Below are 22,129 nucleotides of genomic sequence, written 5' to 3' on the forward strand. Positions count from 1 at the left end.
TTATGTATCTGGAATAGTAATGGATCTCATTATAACATTATCCTTTATAGTTAATGGATCTCATTATAACAATGTCCCTTATATATCTGGAATGTTAACACATTAACCCCTAGCGACGAGTTAACATGGCAGGAGGTAGTAGCCTACTGCCGAGCTCTGTAGCGTCATGGTCATGCATGATACACTAAAGTGGGTGGTATTATAGAAAGACAGACAGATGTAGCTCTATAATGATACCAAATAATCTGGAATATCTAGTTGCACTACAAAATACAGATAACCCGATTTTTTTCTACCCAAAATTCACCCATGGTCGGAATCCGATTTTGTGTCCGGATTTAGACTTTTTGGTCTCAGATCTAAAGCAAACCAGCATGAACTGCAGACAGACAGATGAACCTTTGCAAAAAGTAGGATAAGATAGGCATTTGGAATAAAGAGTAGTCTCCATACAAAAATAATGGCTCCATTTAGCAAAAAAAATAAAAAAGAACTCCAACTTTTACCCTTATGCTCATGCGCGAGCCAAATAGCCAATGAAAAACGATGTTTCTAACACAACTAGGCAGTATGTTATTGAAAGATCACCTGGGATTTGGTGTTTTCAGATCTATTCAGAAATAGCATTTAAAATGTGTTTCCTACTCGATTTTCAGGCAAAAATGACAAAAACCTCCAGGGATTAATGTGTTAACGGATCTCATAACACTGTCCATGATATATCAGGAATGGTAATGGATCTCATTCTATTGACTAGATATTTTCCATAACCATACACAAGACTGTTGCACCTTGGCTGACCCGTCAGTGGGACATTTTATGTACCTCTGTCTCACTATAATGATCATGATACAAGGGTTTATTAAACTTTCGGAAATGCTGGCATTTTGAGATGGGAAAATGTTTCTGAGGCTTGCTCTGGATGCAGCACTTATAAGGTCACTCTTCAAACTTAGCAAGTGATGCTAGATAAGTATTACTTTTCTAGTGGCAACATTGGCAACAGCAGCATTAAGATTCTATATATTAATTTTAACAAGTTAGATACATCACAGCACAGGACACAAGCACAAAACAGCATTCCCCAAAACCCTTTCTGGCAGATGAAGCAAGTTAGGTCGAAAAAGTAGGTTCACTTTTAGGATCACCCATTAATTTATTCAATAAAAAGATTCTTGTAATTCTTAGGGGAAGCTTTAATGCTATAAATACAAATCAGTTAAAGAGGTCCTGATATGAGAGTGTTTAACAAGTCAAAAATAGTTGGGACTTTACACGTTTTGGAATTAAGATGTAGCAATATGTACTATATATCGTTGGTGATAAGTTGAGTCCAACAACAAACAACAGAGACCCCAATCTGCCATAGCAGATCTGGGTCTGTACAGCTTGCAGCTGGACTAAATATATAAGTAAGTATATATGGTAACCATGCTCTTCCAAGGAGTGGATGTGACAGAAACTAAGTGAAATAAAAATATGGACTATGTTACCTGTAAACCCATTTGGACACTTGCACTTGTATCCGTTACTGGGGCGTATGGGTCGGAAAAGCATGGTGTCAGAACGAATGAATTGTGCAGCTTCACCAAATCTCAGGCTTGATTGACAAACTTCAAAGTTGACACATGGCTCTTGAATACACAAGTTATCATCAAATGGAAGCACCTGCAAAATATTTACACATGGTTCTGAATACACAAGTTATCATCAAATGGAAGCACCTGCAAAATATTTACACATGGTCTTGAATACACAAGTTATCATCAAATGGAAACACCTGCAAAATATTTACACATGGTCTTGAATACACAAGTTATCATCAAATGAAAGCACATGCAAAACATTTACACATGGTCTTGAATACACAAGTTATCATCAAATGGAAACACCTGCAAAATATTTACACATGGTTTTGAATACAAAAGTTATCATCAAATGGAAGCAATTGCAAAACATTTACACATGGTCTTGAATACACATGTTATCATCAAATGAAAGCACATGCAAAACATTTACACATGGTCTTGAATACAAAAGTTATCATCAAATGGAAACACCTGCAAAATATTTACACATGGCTCTTCAATACACCAAGTTATTATCAAATGAAGCACCTGGAAAGAAATTACAAGCAATGAAAAGCAGTTAGTTCATCCTCCAAAAATTATGTTTGTTACCTACCAACCAAATTGCTGCCACTGACTTTTTCTGTCAATGTTTCCAGAGAATATTTTTTTTACGCACCTGTCAAAATTAAATACTTAAACTCACTTACAATCATTCAGGAGACAAAAATAATCTTTTAACAAAATATAACTAGAGAAATGTTCAGCTCCTGGGTCAGCAAACAAGAATGATTTAAACATGGCTTAAAATTAACATAATTCAAAGTGGGATTCAGCCTCATGGCCGCTAGCCCATCAAGATTTTCAAAAGGGTCAAATAAGAATTCATCATGGGTCAATACTTCTTCTGCAAAAGTTACATGAAAATCAGCTAATAAATAAAAGTTACATGAAAATCAGCTAATAAATAAAAGTTACATGAAAATCAGCTAATAAATAAAAGTTACATGAAAATCAGCTAATAAATAAAACTATTCTTAAAATATTCTATATTATTTTTACATAGTGTAACAATAATAAAAATTATTTACATTCAAAATGAAAAAGAACTTGTTATTCATGACAGAGCAATTTATTTTGATTGTTTTATGATAACTCATTTATTACTCACAAGTTTCAGACAATGAAATACTCATAAATCTTGTCCGACTTGTACTTTGTTGTATTATAAAGTGATTACTGACTTGTGCATTACAGGGTTCATACAGAATTCTGAACGACAAATTCAAAGACTTTTCCCAAACAATCAAAGAACACATAGATTTCTAAGAATTTTTTTACTACCATTTTGTATGCAAGTTATGTTACATATGAGAAAACAAATGCAAATTACTACAATATTGTTTAATGATGAAATTCAAACTATAATTAATCAAAAGAAAGAAACCAGGAAAACTCAACTAAATCCTTATCTAACAACCTTGGAGAATTTTATTTGTGATAATAATAATAATAATAATAATAATGACCTTATTTAAAGAGGGTAACACAATTAGCTAAAAACTAATCTACCTTGAGGCCCTCATACAAAGGAATTTATTTATTTAAGCTGCATCTCTGAAGCCACTGAATATACTGGGTTTGGAAGAAGGAAACAGAGTGGGCATTTCTAATCTCAGCTGGAATACTATTCCAGAGCAGAGTTCCAGAGTATTGGAAACTTTTTTTAAATAACTCCTTATTTGGTTTGGGAATTTTATACTGTTTGGTAGACATGGATCGCAGGTGGGGAGTATTACCAGGTAGCCTATACTGGAATAGTGATTGTAAATATTCAGGAGCACTATTCTGAGATATCCTGTACATTAATTTGGCTTTTCTCAAACAGATTCGGTCTTTAATAGGTAATATTTTTAACCTACCAGCTAAACTTTCCTTGCTTTCTTTCTGGATTGATATTAGCCCAAATGCTCTTTTTTGAAGATGTGCCAGCTTTGCTATGTTTTTATCATTTGAATTACCCCATACTGTACTACAGTAGTCCAAATAGGGTTGTATGTAACTGTTATAAAATAGTTTCCTGTGCCTTTCAGGGAGAAAATGTCTTATCCTACTGAGAAGCCATAAACTTGAATTGACTTTTTTACTGGTATGTTTGATATGTTCAGTCCATGATAGGTTATTATCTACCAGAACATAGAAAGAAATTAAAATGTTTGGGTTTATTTCAATTTTCAAAGACTTTTAAAGACCTCAGGGTAATCTGCTCGATTTTCCCAAACTTACAAGGCCTTGATAATGCTACCTCATTTTTCCCAAACTGTCAAAGACCTTCAAAGACTGTATGAACCCTGTATTATAAAGTGATCACTGATTTGCACATTAAAAAGTGATCACTAATTTGTATTATAAAGTGATCAGCAATCAGTGTATTATAAGTGATCAGTGAGTTGTATTATAAAGTGATCACTGATCTGAGTTGAATAGTAATCACTGATCTGAGTGTTTTCCTTGTCAGTGAGTAACATTTGTCCAGCCATATGGGTATTGTTACCCTACTGGAACTTTTTCCTCACTATATTTTACTGACATTCAGCATTATTCGATACTAACTTGTTCATGACCAATGTCAGAGTCTGTTTAGACTGTGCCATGTTATCAGTATTGTCATTATTCTATGCTAACTTGTTCATGACCAATGTCACAGTCTGTTTAGACTGTGCCATGTTATCAGCATTGTCATTATTCGATGCTAACTTGTTCATGACCAATGTCACAGTCTGTTTAGACTGTGCCATGTTATCAGCATTGTCATTATTCTATGCTAACTTGTTCATGACCAATGTCAGAGTCTGTTTAGACTGTGCCATGTTATCAGCATTGTCATTATTCGATGCTAACTTGTTCATGACCAATGTCACAGTCTGTTTAGACTTTGCCATGTTATCAGCATTGTCATTATTCTATGCTAACTTGTTCATGACCAATGTCACAGTCTGTTTGCCATGTTATCAGCATTGTCATTATTCGATGCTAACTTGTTCATGACCAATGTCAAAGTCTGTTTAGACTGTGCAATGTTATCAGTATTGTCATTATTCTATGCTAACTTGTTCATGACCAATGTCAGTCTGTTTAGACTTTGCCATGTTATCAGCATTGTCATTATTCTATGCTAACTTGTTCATGACCAATGTCAGAGTCTGTTTAGACTGTGCCATGTTATCAGCATTGTCATTATTCGATGCTAACTTGTTCATGACCAATGTCACAGTCTGTTTAGACTTTGCCATGTTATCAGCATTGTCATTATTCTATGCTAACTTGTTCATGACCAGTGTCAAAGTCTGTTTAGACTTTGCCATGTTATCAGTATTGTCATTATTCGATACTAACTTGTTCATGACCAATGTCACAGTCTGTTTAGACTGTGCCATGTTATCAGCATTGTCATTATTCTATGCTAACTTGTTCATGACCAGTGTCAAAGTCTGTTTAGACTTTGCCATGTTATCAGTATTGTCATTATTCGATGCTAACTTGTTCATGACCAATGTCACAGTCTGTTTAGACTGTGCCATGTTATCAGCATTGTCATTATTCTATGCTAACTTGTTCATGACCAATGTCACAGTCTGTTTAGACTGTGCCATGTTATCAGCATTGTCATTATTCTATGCTAACTTGTTCATGACCAATGTCACAGTCTGTTTAGACTGTGCCATGTTATCAGCATTGTCATTATTCTATGCTAACTTGTTCATGACCAATGTCACAGTCTGTTTAGACTGTGCCATGTTATCAGCATTGTCATTATTCTATGCTAACTTGTTCATGACCAATGTCAGAGTCTGTTTAGACTGTGCCATGTTATCAGCATTGTCATTATTCTATGCTAACTTGTTCATGACCAATGTCACAGTCTGTTTAGACTTTGCCATGTTATCAGCATTGTCATTATTCGATGCTAACTTGTTCATGACCAGTGTCAAAGTCTGTTTAGACTGTGCCATGTTATCAGTATTGTCATTATTCGATGCTAACTTGTTCATGACCAATGTCACAGTCTGTTTAGACTTTGCCATGTTATCAGCATTGTCATTATTCTATGCTAACTTGTTCATGACCAATGTCACAGTCTGTTTAGACTGTGCCATGTTATCAGTATTGTCATTATTCGATGCTAACTTGTTCATGACCAATGTCACAGTCTGTTTAGAATGTGCCATGTTATCGGTAATGTCATTTCTGGATGAAGTGATTGATTATCTTAAAGACTCTGGATGAAAAAAATTAATCTTCTCTTCATTTGGGAATACTTTTCTTGCATGCTTCACCTGGCATGTAAAAGTGTGTGAAAGTGATGCATTATCTTGGAACCAAACTGTTGAAACTATTCAATTGTCACATGTCATATTGCCATGCTCCAAATTCACAGTATTTCAATAAGAGTCTCAGTGATGTTGAGGAATTGTGATCCAGACTTCCTTTTCCAAAATCATGAAGATAATCTTCAATAAGTGTCTCACTGATGCAGAGGAAATGCGACCCAGACTTCCGTTTCCAAAATCATGAATTTACCAGTTATTATGTACTTTTTAGAGAGTGATGTATGTAAGGTGAAGTTGTTTGCACAATGGAGAGAAATGTTGGCATACCTCTATGCTACTTTAATGTAATATGGCTGACATTTCTTTGAATATTGTACTTTTGGAAACTGTAAATGATCCAAGCTCACTGCTATTAAAATGATTGCTCCCTTGTGCTCCAAAAAGCAGCCTAAATTTGTCTGAAGTACACTATGCTTAGCAGCTATTAAAATAGGGAAAATTAATTTTGCCAGACTAGACATACCAGCTTCTGAACGTGCAATGAATAAATTACCAAATATATAAAATGTAAAAAAGTTATTGGCTCTTTTTTTTATACAATTTACCTCTGAAGTTCAGGAAGTGAAAATGACCAAGTGGAGGTAGCACTTTTTTGAAAGATGCACATCTGTTGTAAGGCCAAGCTGTATACTCTATAACCAATATTACACCTATCAATCATGCACCAAAATAAAGGGAATTAAAAGTTCTTTTAACTACATCTAAAATATACAAAGTCTTTTTTAAATAGCCAGTATAACCAGTGAGGAAAGCTGAGGTAATTCTTTAAAATTATAACCCAATGTAAAATACGAAACTGTTGAGCACCACCAAGATAACTTTCAATAAGTGTCTCAATGATGCAGAGGAAATGTGACCCAGACTTCCTATTCCAAAATCATGATGATAACTTTCAATAAGTGTCTCAGTGATGCAGAGGAAATGTGACCCAGACTTCCTTTTCCAAAATCATTAAGATAACTTTCAATAAGTGTCTCACTGGTGCAGAGGAAATGTGACCCAGACTGCTTTTTCCAAAATCATTAAGATAACTTTGAATTTTGTTGCAAAGAAAATACATGTAATGATACAGGATGACTTAAACTTTCTATAATGTTTTGATTCAATAAAGAATACAAGAATACCCACAATTCCCTGACTACGATTATATGACTGCCAGTTTCCTAACTCTTTTTTTTTTTAAATCTCAACACCATATGGACAAAAGGAGTGTATGCCAGATACAAATTTATAATGTATATAAATGTACTCTCCTCAGTATTTCCTCATCAACAGTCTCACTTCTAAAATGTCAGAAGACATTTTTTATTTAAAATAATAGTTTCTAAAATTAAGCTCACTACACTGTACTTAGATTATCTTGTGATCAGCCTTCATACATTGTTAATGTACACCAGAAACTCTAATGTGTGCAGACTGTATTGTACTGAATTTACATATAACAGTTTCCTATTCACTGTTGTATCTATGGCCATGAAACTTGATTTCTGCATTACCTTTGTTATTTAAGATGCCACTAATAAAAAGTATATTGTTGTAGTGACATTCTTTTCATGCTGAATTGTTGCCGTGTATATTTTTCATGCTAAAATGCTGCCTTATGGCAAAGCAGAAAAGACGGCATTCAACCAAATTTCCTGTTTGTTTATTCTTACCAATCCTTCATGATCATATTTGATTCTCCCATACCTGTGACATGAAAGTAGGACAAACCTGTTAAATTGTAAAGTTTATCAACTTGGCGAGGTTAAGCAATTTTATATCCTGATGTAAAACAAACCTTTTTCCCTATATTGCAGTACAATGTGATAAAGTAAATCATGTTTTGAAAAGGTCACATTGTCTAGTATTGAATTTCACTTTGTATTGTCAGCTTGCCAGCCCAGAGTGAATGGATTGGGCTGTACACAACTTGTCTACATCAGGCATCAATACCTCGAAAAGAGTAAAATGGGCAGTTGGGCTCAAATAATTCCCTGTCATTATCATATGATAAATGGGGTCTGCGTGAAAATCCAGGTAAATAATGCTCATTATGACTCTTAACAATTTTCTACTTAAAGTGCAAGGTCCTTAAATACAAAATGGACAAAAATTACCATTCCATGAATATGAGACAAAATGTATGGCTCATGTCTGTGAAAAAGCACTAATTGGGAATTTTAAAATGCAATTACATATTTACCTGTAACGTTGAAAGGTTGGCAAGGAGTGTCCTCTGCAAATAAATTTGTTCCTGTAGATATTCTGCAGGGTAAAAGACATCAACTTGTTCTCTTCCAGACTGGTAAGATCTCTCGCGCACGGAAACTGTCACATTCAAAATTGGTGAAGTAACATCTGTGTCATCCAAAATGTTGATGACAAAAATGTTATTTTTATCTGTGTGAATTATTGTTGCCAGTGCCTCAACAAAATATCTGTAAAGTGGAGAAAGGAAAGCTGCAGATGTCATCCCATTCAAACGAATTGTAACACTGTTCCGAAGCATGTCGTCTGTAACAAGTCGGACATACAGGGTGCATGTTGCGGTCACTATATTCTTACTATCTGAAATTAAAATGAAAAACTGGGGGTTGGAAGGAGTAAGATCTACTGCATTATCTTAAAAATGCTGACGAATCCAATAAATCTGAGGCAGTGCTCTAAATAAAAACCAGATGCTAGAAAATGAACCTCTTCTCACCATATAACTAAGTCCCAAAGAGTCTTGGATGAACAAGTAGATTACAAACAGGCTCAGCAGCATGCCAATACAACCAGATGCTTACTTTAAAACTTGTGACACCTACTCTTCATTCTCACAAGCCATCTGCAGGGCTCCTTTTACACCAATTGCCACCTTCAAAAAGATTTCCTCATTTCTAATGAATATGCATAAACCAGCTTATGAAATCATGAGCAGCAGTAAAACTGTCATAACATTTCAAGCAGTTGGTATTAGCCGAAGTTTCTTTTCCAAACACAATCATTTATCAATCGATATAAAGGACACCTTTATCAACATGTACAAGCTGATTTCATTGTGTTGTTGATGACACCTTTATCAACATGTACAAACTGATTTCATTGTGTTGTTGATGACACCTTTATCAACATGTACAAGCTGATTTCATTGTGTTGTTGATGACACCTTTATCAACATGTACAAGCTGATTTCATTGTGTTGTTGATGACACCTTTATCAACATGTACAAGCTGATTTCATTGTGTTGTTGATGACACCTTTATCAACATGTACAAACTGATTTCATTGTGTTGTTGATGACACCTTTATCAACATGTACAAGCTGATTTCATTGTGTTATTGATGACACCTTTATCAACATGTACAAGCTGATTTCATTGTGTTGTTGATGACACCTTTATCAACATGTACAAGCTGATTTCATTGTGTTGTTGATGACACCTTTATCAACATGTACAAGCTGATTTCATTGTGTTGTTGATGACACCTTTATCAACATGCACATTCATCAAAAATAAAAATTTTGCTGCTGACAGACATGAGTTAAAAACGTGCATCAAGGATTTTCACCTAAGGCTTGAAATGATGAATACTACAAAATTTAAGGAAAACATGACGGGGTGAGACAACTCTTGTGTCAGGGGCTACCAGAATGCCAGGTCAGGATTATTATATTTTGAATGAAGGTAGACCTTTCCTACTTCACACCACTGCTAGTTCTTCTTTCAGCTTTAACTCTTCAAAATTATTTTAAAAAGGAGACAAATTATTAATAACTTACAGCATAACAAGAAATAAAGTCTAAAAGGAAGCTTAAGTTTCACTTTAAATAGTACATTTTCTGGGTTGCTGAATTGGGGTACCAGGTTTTCACATTACCATATGATTTTGAAATGTCTGACAAGAACTCCATTTAAATAATTCCAATCACAACTCGGCTTATTCTAAATCCATGCCAAAGGCAATGTAGCTCAGTGATGAGCATACCTGACTCACTGCCAAAAGGGTGCAGGTTTGAATCCTGCAATTCGATCAACATGGGTCAGATACTGCAAGGCACTCTACTAAATTTACATGAGATGATATATTGCTCCTACCAAATCACATGACATGATCACATATTAACCTCCGACAAGCTTTATCTAAAACTATTGTTATTGTATTCCACTATTACATTTTTGTATACCCACCCCTCCTTCAGCCAAATGAAAAAGAAAATAGTCACTCAAGTGTCTGAAGCATTAAGACAATAAATCTTATGTGTAAATTTGCAAAATTTAAAATAATGCAGTCTGGGGTTCATTGATTCCTATACAAGAAAAATAACATACAAAGTCCTAAAATGAGGGGGTTCTCTGCCCGTATTTTACAAATGTTTTATTTTACGTATCTATTTAAATTTCAATATTTTTTTTCTTCAAGCCATCAACGGGACATGCTTTTCAACCCTTTTATGCAAACAAACACATTGTAACTGCTAACAACTGTTTCTAGATCTAGCTGATCATTCACACGACCACGATCGTACACATGACCACAAAAAGTCTTTATCCACTGAAGTTATGTCTATGTTTCGAGAATAGACTCATTCTAGTTCCTCCAGTTAGACGATATGGATACTGTTGAATTACAAGGCTCCCACTGACTTCTTTTCACCCTTTTGATTGATAAATCAACAAATCATTGCAAAAAATTTAAATACTTATCACAATAAATTCATTATTGACACCAGCAGCTTGCCAGAGGAAAATTATGGATGAAAGCAATGCCTGGAGGTGTGTCTAATTTATGTTTACTGATTGGTTAATTGACCAGTGTGATTGACAAGTGGCAATAGGTCAATTTCCTTGGCACTAGATAACTTACCTATGAATCCTTGCCAACACTAATGCATATTCTGCCAGACTGTGATAAAGTAAAACAAAAATGATTCATCTGAAACTTTTGAGGTAATGCATAGTGCTGTCAATGTAAATTAATATTAAAATGACAAAGAAACTAAGCATGCCAATTCACACCTTTAAGATAAAGAAAATTAACTGATAATAGAGAGATTGCTGAAAGAACAAGTTAGTTGTACACAAGCCATCTTGTCAACACTTTTCAAAAGATGAGATCAAAATCTAAACAATGATATAAACAAACAAAAATGCAAGATGCATAGTTCTTGCTAATTTTTTTTATAGGTTTTCTTACAACCCTGGACACATCTGCAACTTCAATAGGCAGATAATGCAGGCCTAGGACTAGTGTTTCACTGCACACTGTATTATGATACACCCCGCTGTGGCTTGTAAAAACTTTTCAAAACTACAGTACAAAGAAGCCACGTTCGAGAATTCAGAACTGGCTCTAATTTCAACAAAACACTTGATATTTCTTTCAACAACACAAAAATATACAGTATTCCCTCATTGTAAGACACCACACCATACGATAGTCCCATCAGTAAGGCACCAAACCATAAGATGGTCCCATCAACAAGGCACCACATGGCATCACTTTAACCATCTGAGGAAAAAAGGGACCCCTTTCATTTGAAAAAGTGCACAAACTAACTCTTATTGAAACATTATTGCCTTTACAAATGATAAATGGCAGAAATTCGAGACCTCACTTAGATCTAGCACTATTAGGTGTAAGTATTTGCACAGTAAATTGCCACCACTGAAACTGCAGAGATTAGATGAGAAAACAGCATGCAATTGCTAATATGATCACAAGAAGACAACAGCTAACTAACAGCCAAGAGAGGTTGTGATACTGTGCGCTTTCTGCCCTGAATATCAGAGAAAAACTGAAAATTTGGCAAGATCAGGACAAAATTTATTATGATAATCCTGTGAGTAGTGAAATACAAATCCTAATTTTGAGCCCAGGTACTGTAACACTGTGCACAGAACACCTCAATATAAGGAGACTCATCTTTAACGCAATCCACTTGTACGACTCTTATGAAGTGTTATAGTGAGGGATTATAGTATTGTGTATAAAATACCTCAATATAAAGTAATCTCACCTATAAGGCAGTCCACTTTAATGACTATGAAAAGTGGTATAGGGAGCATGTACTGTAATACTATGTAAGAACTACCTCAATATAAGGTACCCCACCTATAAGGCAGTCCACTTTTTTGACTCCTATGTAGTGTTTTAGTGAAGGATTAATGCAATGAGATGTTGACTGATATCTTTATATCTGAAGCACTGTTTACAGTTTCAGTCAGGTTAAGATGAAGCCCTGTTCAAATTTTCATATTAAGATTCAAAGAAAAAAAGCAGGGATGTAATCTGTTTAACAAACACACAAACCCTGACACAGAAACTGTAGAATAAGCACATTTCAAATGTGTATCTCTGATTAATTTGGAAAGGAGAAACAAAGCTGAGAAAATAAATCAATACATCAAGAAAGCACTGAGATTAAAATTCCAACATGTTCTAGTGCTTCCAACTTATTGATTTTGTCTCATTCTACAACACAATAATCAACTGATTTACTGAAACTCACCAACAGTAGGCCATGATACTGTAAGGAAGATTAACAACTTGACAATACATTACAATGTACGAACAGATGGAAAACAGCTCCCAGACAAAAATTCCTCCATATTAAAATAGCTGCAAACAATCTTCAACTACCAGTAGAAAGAAAGGCTGCAACATTTATGCTTGTAAATGTTTTAATTTCATTTACTGTCCGAATATGTTCACAAAATATTTAATTGTGTTAACGAACATGCATGTGGTTTTCAGTGAAACGTGAACTACCTGTTCTAATTAAATGACACATTTCCACATCTCTGCTAAAGACAAATGTTTAGTAGTATGTTTTCTATTAATTACTTTCTTAAAGTGCTGATGATTTGTACTGCACATTACACATCTGGCTGATTTATATGACCCTGCTGACGTAAAATCATTAAACTACATTAAGGACCTTTGGAAAAACATGCTCATTAACAAAACCTTTAATGAGTCTCATTTTATTTGCAAGAAATACAGTTCAAATGCAATTGCAGTTTCTTCCAGTCACTGCAGACTCCATGGCTTACTAATGCAGTACAATTAGTTGCATTATATTGAATTTTTCATTGTGTAAATATATCTAGCAGTATGAAACAATATCATCATGGTTGATATGATGCTGTCAGATGCACGAGATTAAGTGAAGACATTATCTTTAAACTGAATCCTTTAAGGCAAAAAAATGTGTTTGTTTCCTACTGAACTAGTTTACAAAATTAAGATATACAAGTCCTTCAAAAAAATGTTCAATGTGATTTTTGTGTGCTTTTTTTTCGAAAATCATGGGGGAAAAAGTGCTAGGGTTGGCAATGAGAAGCGGAGATGGTTGGCTAACTCGAAACACATGGGGGGGGGGGGACCTAAAAGATAAACAGCACATAAAACAATTGCAATCTGAGTGAGGTTTGGCACATACACTGCCAATGGCAGCCACATAAATGGTTGCCAACTGCATGCCATGAACTCTGATGAGGAAAAGTTTAATTTGGAAATCATTTGGTTCAACTGCATAGAAATGGCTATTGTATACCACATACATGTTTAGAAATTTTGATATACAATCTTTGTTCACAGCAGAATAATAATTATTAGAAGAAACATGTTCCCAGATTATCATCTAAATATACCCTGATATCACCCAAATACCCAGATTATCACCCAAATGCCCAGATTATCATCCATGTACCTAGATATGCAGTTAAAATATTCTGGAATAATGGTTTCACGATCCATATAGTTATTAACACATTAAACCCTAGCGACAAGATAAAGGGGCAGGAGGTAGTAGCCTACTGCCGAGCTCTGTAGCGTCATGGTCATGCATGATACACCAGAGTGGGTGGTATTATAGAATGGTAGACAGATGTAGCTCTACAATGATACCAAATAATCTGGCATATCTAGTTGCACTACAAAATACAGATTAAAAAAAAACATTTTTTGGACCTGACTTTTTTCTACCCAAAATTCGCCTGTGGTCGGAATCCGATTTTGTGTCGGGATTTTAGACTTTTTGGTCTCAGATGTAAGGCAAACCAGTATAAACTGCAAACAGACAGATAAGCCTTTGCAAAAAGTAGGATAAGATGGGCATTTGGAATAAAGAGTGGTCTCCATACAAAAATAATGGCTCCATTTAGCAAAACAAAAAAAAAATTTATAAAAAAAAAATTAAACTTTTACCCTTCTGATCATGCGCAAGTCAAATAGCCAATGAAAAATGATGTTTCTAACACAACTAGGCAGTATGATACTGAAAGATGACCGGGGATTTGGTGTTTTCGAGTCTATTCAGAAATAGCTTTCAAAATGTGTTTCCTACTTGATTTTCAGGCGAAAATGACAAAAACCTCCAGGGGTTAATGTGTTGATGAAAAAGGGTGGCCCCGGTTGGCTGAGTTTTCTCAGTGCTTGCCATGTGGGTTCGAGTCTCGAACTGAACACATATCTAAGAAAGTTGGTCAACAGTCCTTCCCCACTTTTTCCTCCACCAAATATACTGTCCACGATGCATAGCCTATCCTGTTCTAAAAATGGTATTAAAACCAACAAAAAAACTAAGCCAACTAATCAAAAATATGATACAGGGTCAGACTGGTAATCTACTGGTCAGACGTAATCTCCTAGGTCAGACTGGTAATCTACAGGGTCAGGCTGGTAATCTACTGGGTTATCAAGAACAAGAAAATAGTACATGATATTATTCATTACAAAACTGAAAATAAAGAAATTAATTTCCTTGTCTGTGACATTTATTTTATAAAATCTTTAACCAAAAGAAGGAAATAGAAGGATATATATTATTGATGCAGAACATGTTCTTCTACCAGTGTCTGAAAAGTGACCAATATGCAAACCCTAATAAAAGCAAAATATGTACTATATGCCTTACAACTGCCATGGTATAACAAAAAAAAACTATTTCAGACTGTTTACATCATGCTGTCTTGAAATTTTTAACTTTGCTCAGAAGGCCAAATACAAGCCTTAATGATGTTTATATATACAAAGAAATATTTTACTTCTATATATACATGTACTTGTAAAACTTCTACTTTTCTCATGCTCTAATTTAAATTTTTAAATTAATGAGGCTCAAAGAAGAGATGTTATCAGATGTCCGAATTCAATCATTCTTTTCAAGAAATAAATAAGGTGTTGCAGGGTAGATGTACAATGAAAAGAATAAAAATGTTCCCACAAACCTTAATTGTATTCAACACAACAACAACAGGCTTTGCTTCAATAACAATTGACCTGACAAATCAGTTGTGACAAAAAGCCCAATGAAGTTTTAGAATTAGTGCAAATTGAAGAATTCATGACCAGGTCAACCCTACACTCCTGGCCATCCACCCTGTTAACTACAATTACTGGAGACTTCAAACAGCTTTATATTACCCTCCTCTCAAATGAAGTCATCAAAAAGGCATGATTTCCTGGACCAAGGACAACACTGTATTTGCAATAATTTCAAGATCATGCACAATTGTAAGAACAAATTGATTTTTTTGAAGTTTTTAAAAAATTGTCAAACAATAATGAATGCAAAGCTAGAAATTAACATTATGGACAAATAATCAATTATTTCATGCTGAAATTATGGCGAATAATTATTTACCATTCTTATTCAATATCGTTTGTTTTCCTTCTTTGCTACATGTATTTTTATTTCTTATATATTGTCTTCATTATCAAAATAAAGAATATTTACTGTTCTTCCTTGACCCATCAAAGTGAGGCTGCATAGATCTTAGCAAACAAGGAAATTAAGACACCTGTTAATTGATCATCAATTTCTAATATTCATCTTGATCAAAAGACTTATTACAATTAGTGTTTTGATACCTGTCTTTGATGAACGTTACTAACTAGAGTTCCATTCAATCATATTATAAATCCATGCGATGTTTTTGACAATTGCATTTTATTATATTTTATTTAGAGTGTCTGTGTTTTGGATTTTTAAAGCTACATTAACAATTTTTTCAGTCATTTTGCTACAATGTCTGCAGTGTGGCAGAGTACAGTGATGTCTAGCACTGGGACATCATGCCACAGACATGTAGCATGATGTCCCATGCAGTCACATTATCCTAACGCCATGCTGACCAGTCGTAACACTAACCTCTTAATGTTGAACACATATCAAGGCAGCTGTTAGTATCATTATGATTTTCAGTCTTTGGTATGACTCATCCATCTTTCGAGTCCGTGATATCCCACATTCAAGGAGAATGCTCTAACCACAAGGCCACCGGAGCGGTCTTATATCATGATTATAAAAGCAGCACCAAGAACTTGGGTATTGTTGGACGGAGGAATATGAGCTTCCATGTTAATCTTCATAAAGTTCTGCTATTTTTGGTGTACAGATATACTTTCATTTTTGATTGATAATCATATGTCTACTATTCCAATTGCAATGTCACATAATTTCTTTGGTGCCAAGAGCAAGGCTGCAAATGAGCAATTTTCTCTCAAGACTGGCCAACAGAAATTTGCAATAATTGTGATAAAGAAAACAGAATGAGAAGCAAACAGAGATTCATGGCCAAAGTGGTTAGAGCATCTGCCTCTGATGTGGGAGGTTGCGGGTTCGAACCCTGGACGAGTCAAACCAAAAGCTTATATAAATGGAACTAACAGCTTCCAAACTAGGCATCCAGCATTATGAGGTCAGTGTTTGGACTAGTTGGATTGGTGTCCGGATAATGTGAATGGGTGGGACATGATGATACATGTCTGCAGCATGATGCCCCAGTGCTAGACATCACTATAAACTGCCACATTCCAGACATAATAGCGATATGATCAAAAAAATTTTAAAGCTACTATCCAACTCACACTCTCAGAATGAAGACACAAATGACTAATGCCTACCCAATAAGAGCACAATTGGGGTTTACAATAATATTTACAAGGTCATCCTTTGTTTATATAGCACTGTACAGGGCTCCATCTATGATTAAAATATACATTGTCAATGGCTTCTGTAAGTTTACCAAAGAGGCAGGTCAGGTTTTTATCAGGTGATATTTTGTGTGGTTCTATCTTTTAAAGTGGAAAAATAATTTTCGTATTTCATACATTTCACATAATGTAATTCACTGACTATATAATTTACATTAAACATTATTTATTCATTCAAGTTGATTCTTTATCTGCAGTCATTCCATACTAAATTTAGGGACTACCAATCAAGTGTTCAACAGCAAAACTGGATGTTTACAATGAACTACTTGTGAAAGAGAGTCAGGTTTAATGATAAAAAAAAGTGTTTCCCGTTGAATTAAATTGACTCTCAGTACATTACTCCTGTGCCAGCAAGTATGAGGCAGTCATTACCTGCTCCAGTACTAGCACGAATCGTTTTACCAAGCAAACATCCAATAACACGCAAATGAGAATCGCTTTGTTTATCCATCAATACTTTAATTTATATTCACCTCTACTTCACTGTACCGTCTTTTTCTTTCACTCCTAGGAAGATATAATTTACAAATCTGACAACATTGTCACCATCGTTGAAGAAAGCTATGTTGGACTTGAGTTTATTTGATTAAGTTCTAATGATGCATACATGTAGTTCTTTCAGTTATTATAATTTAGGTGAATTTATGCAAAATGAAGTCGCCAGCATGCATGTTCCTAAAACGCCTCTTGTGAAGATGTATGTCTACATAATGACACTGAACTCTGTAGCGTAGAGCATTTCAACCAGTTTAACTACAGCCCTACACCACCCCCATCAGCCTTGACAATTAAATGTTTCTGAATTAACAGCAAGTTACATGACATGTGCAGAGATAGGCCAATCTGCCTTGAATATTTCAACACCAACTTGATTGCATCTTTCATATCCGAGTGGGCTCAAGGACATTTTTGCCCCATTGTGCAAAAACAAAGCCTAGATTGAACTCTGCCTCAGAATTCTGTGTACGAATAACTAGATTTTGTCAATAAGCAAGACTGTTTATTGATACACCGAGGTCTAAAACTAATAAACTGGCAAAACCCTTTCTTCTGTGCGATACAAACTCGCGGTGATGCAAACCAAGTTTCGTGAAAATATCTCAAATGGTTCAGAATTTATTAACAATAAATGGTGGTTCCTAGCCTATTTCAGGTGAGTACTGTACCCATTCCACAAAAAAAAACGCAGCAAACTGCACACTCTGGAATGCACAATGCTCTTCTTAATGTCTGACATTTCCTAATTCTCTGGGGGTATAAAACACTGAATATGGTAACAATAAACATTCGAATTTGGAATCAATAAACTAAATTCTTCTACTAATCAGCACAAATATGCACCAATAATACAACAGAAATGCATAAAATGAACTTCTTGTAGAAAGGATGCCTTCAGAAGCTGCTTAAGTCTTTAAAATGGCCCAACAGGCAAAAAGCACCTGGATCCCTGCCCTGAATAGTGATAGCTGATAGCATGATAAATAAAGGAATACACTTACGTGCTCTTGGTAGATTCTGTCATTTATATCAATTATAATGGATTTCAAGTTCTAGTGCAAATTCCCCACCACACTCTCAATAGGCAGATAAAGGAAGATCAAATCTTTATAGTGAAAATGGTAGATAGTAGCATAGACAGTTCCTCACCTGAAACACGGACTTGGAAAGTCCCATTTCTTGGAACATCCGAGTTCAATCTAGAGTCAAGAGTTACTTCCCCTGAGGTTTCATTGAGATATAGAAAGTTGGCTTCATTTCCAGAGACAAACGTGTACACCAACTTATCCTGGTCTGTAACATCTGGATCGAAGGCAGGAATTCTTCCAATAGGTTCTGTTGGGAAATGGCCAATGAAATTGTTAAAAATTATCATGAAGTCCTTTAGCTCTGGACTGTTATCATTGACATCTTGCACATGAATATTAATTGTTGTTGTTGAAAACAGAGGCCTTGAAGTAGCCTTAATCAAAATTTGGTAATTTTTCCTATCTGACTCATAATCAAGTGAAACACGGTTTTTAATAACAGCTGGCTCTCCTGGACGACTGACTAACTCAAACAAATCTGCATCTAATCCTCCCTCAAATGAATATTCGATGATAGCATTGACACCTTCATCCCGATCGACGGCTTCAATAACTGCTACTGAAGACCCAATTGGGGTATTTTCTGTCACATATATACTGATTGGATCAGAAACAAACTGTGGTGCATTATCATTCACATCTGTAACTTTAATTTTAACTTCCACTGAACCAGAAAGTCTGATTACTCCATTATCTACAGCCAGAACAACAAGAGTATAGTTATTTTTAGTTTCACGATCAAGTTCTTTTTTTACTCTGATCACTCCTAGAGCTGTGTCAATTTCAAAGTCTGCACCACCATCAAATCCAAATTTGAATTTGTACTCTACAAGTGCATTGGACCCTGTGTCTGCATCTGTAGCATGGACCTGAAGAACACTGGTTCCTATTCCCGCACTTTCGCTGACATTGCCAAAGTATGCTGACCTATCAAACACAGGCGGGTTATCATTCACATCATCTACAAAGATGGTCACTGAGGCTGTGTCATCAAGGGATGGGTTGCCATTATCACGTGCTCGCACAGTCATTGAATATGCTTCTTGCAACTCACGATCAAGAGCTTTTCTAATTGTTATATCCCCTGTGCTGGAATCAACTGCAAAAGATTCTGACCCAGTTAGTTCATAGGTGATACGACCATTTTCTCCTACATCTGAATCAACAGCAAGAACCTTCCCTATAGAAGTTCCTATTGCAACACTTTCAGAAACATGTATATTAAACGCAGATTTTTCAAACTGTGGCCGATATTTATTAGTGTCTGTTACATTAATACGAACTTCTGCAGTGTCAAAGAGGTTACCCAAGTCAGAAGCACGAACTGTAAGTATGTAGCGACTCTGCCTTTTGTAGTCTAGTTGTTTTGCTAACGTTATCACTCCAGCTCCAACTTCCTTACTTATGCTAAAGACTCCATCTGCATTCCCACTAGTTATCTCATAATTAATCACTGCATTTTCTCCTATATCTGCATCCATGGCCGTCACACTGATAACTCTTTGATACAACTGAAGGTCTTCAGAAATGCTTTTAAAAAACACTTTCTGTGAAAAGACTGGACTGTTGTCATTAACATCTCTAATTTCTATTATGGCATCAGTGGATGCTGATCGGGGTGGGTCACCTTTGTCTTTTACAATGACCACAAAATTATACATGTCTTTTGTCTCTCGATCTAAGGCAGCAATGACAGAGATAATTCCAGTTACTGGATCAATAGTGAATGGAAGACCAGAAGTGGAGTTTGATATGGAGTATGCAAGTTCACCATTTTTACCAGAATCTCTATCTGAAGATCGAACAGTCAGAACAGACGTACCCGGTTTTTCACTCTCAAGAACAGATCCTCTAAGAGGTGAGGTCTGGAAAATTGGGTCATTATCATTCACATCTTGGACACGAACCCAAACAGTTGTGCTGTTTGTCCTAACTGGTGACCCACTATCCTGAACTAGTATTCTTAACTGATAGTCTTTCTGGTCTTCATAATCAAGCTTACGTAACACTCGTATCTGACCATCAATAGGATCAATGCTGAAAGTTAAACCTGTATTTCCACCAGTTATGCTGAACCGTATGTCTGCATTTGGGCCTTCATCTTTATCCGTCGCTGTTAGACGAATGATAACGGGCGTGGCTGAAACATCCAAGCTCTCGAGAACATCAACCATGTATGATAACTGACTGAACTGAGGGCTGTTATCATTCTCATCTAGAATTTTAATGTTGACAGTTGCTGTTGAAGACAATTGTATTTTTTCACCCTGATCTGATGCTTGCACAAGCAGTGTATACGAACTAGTGGTCTCTCGATCTAAATCTCCACGAGTAGAAATACTTCCTGTTGTTGGATGAATCATGAATGCTTCATTTGGTCCAGTTGGGTTCACAATGCTGTACCTTATATCAGCATTTGCTCCTTCATCGGCATCTGTTGCACGAACAGAGACTATTGCTGAACCTTGGGGAAGGTTTTCATATTTTTCTACACTATATACAGATTTCTCAAAAGTGGGCACGTTGTCATTTTGGTCAAGAACATTGATTGTCAATGTTGCATAACTACTTCTTATGGGCCGACCATTGTCTGTTGCAAATACTAAAAATTTGTGTCTTGGAATTTGCTCACGATCAAGACTCCTTGTTGTTTTTATGATGCCAGATGTAGGATTCATTTCAAACATGTCTGCACTTCGGTCATCAAAATTTGCCCGTAATGTATATGTGAGTATGCCAGCTTGACCACTATCAGAATCTGTTGCTGTAATTGTGGTAACAAGGTAGCCTGGAGCAAGCCCCTCCATGACAGAAACATTGTAACTTGTATTATCAAATACAGGGGCATTGTTTGTTTCTCTTTTAACTCTCACTGGCATTTTGGATCCTGAAAGATTCATTCCTTCATGTACAAAATCAATGCTAATACCAGGCTGTATCACTATAATTAATGAAACATCGTTCATTTGATCACAGAAAATTAGGTCACCTCGTACAATCACAGTACCACTTTTGTGGCAATTGATGTGTTTTGCATGAATTTCATACGTTTTACTATCCAATACAAAGTCTTCATTATGAAAGTAAATACTACATACATTTTGCAATATTGAAAAAGGAATGTATTGAGACAACTGTAAAAGTCTTTCACTGCCTGAACATAAAGCACCATTTCCATCTGTAATGGTTTGGAACATTTCAATAAGCAAAGACTGATTTTTATGATATTTCAGTCTTCTTTCTAAAATTGGTGGACATCTTTCACCATGTAAATAAAATCTAAGTGGAATGGAAGTTCTTTCCAGAGATGGCAAACCATTTTGAAGGGAATGTCTTCTTCCTGTAATTTTATAATACACTGGATTTTGGGTGAGAAGTCTGCAAATATTGGATTGATGAGAGTAAATGTATCCTGTACTCGAATCCAATTCAAATACTCTGAAAGCGAGTTGGAAGGAATAGTCCGTATCTACCGAATACGACCAATGCGATCCTAAGCTTGCATTGAAGAGAATCGAATTTGATAACTCATCATCTCGCACGTGCACATCGTAACCGCATGTATACTTCAACACAATGCAGATAATTAATGTGCAATAAATGTAGACATCT

The 22,129-nt window shown here is 35.5% G+C and overlaps 1 protein-coding gene across 2 annotated transcripts in view; it reads right to left on the reverse strand.

The window, feature by feature from the left end:
- The window catches only part of LOC149804003 (cadherin EGF LAG seven-pass G-type receptor 1-like), a 150,336-nt gene extending 128,634 nt beyond the window's left edge, over positions 1-21,702 (reverse strand). For both annotated transcript variants that reach the window (XM_089953858.1, XM_089953859.1), the window contains exons 1-3: positions 18,579-21,702; positions 8,145-8,509; positions 1,494-1,668 (exon numbers count right to left, since the gene is read on the reverse strand). In XM_089953858.1, coding sequence (XP_089809984.1) covers positions 1,494-1,668; positions 8,145-8,509; positions 18,579-21,483 — 3,445 coding nt within the window. In that variant the 5' untranslated portion in view covers positions 21,484-21,702. The remainder of the gene's footprint in view (positions 1-1,493; positions 1,669-8,144; positions 8,510-18,578) is intronic.
- Between the last annotated feature and the right edge of the window lie 427 nt (positions 21,703-22,129).

Source organism: Sinohyriopsis cumingii, chromosome 3 (genome assembly GCF_028554795.1).
Source record: "Sinohyriopsis cumingii isolate HCF-2022 chromosome 3, ASM2855479v2, whole genome shotgun sequence".
Lineage (NCBI taxonomy): Eukaryota > Metazoa > Mollusca > Bivalvia > Unionida > Unionidae > Sinohyriopsis > Sinohyriopsis cumingii.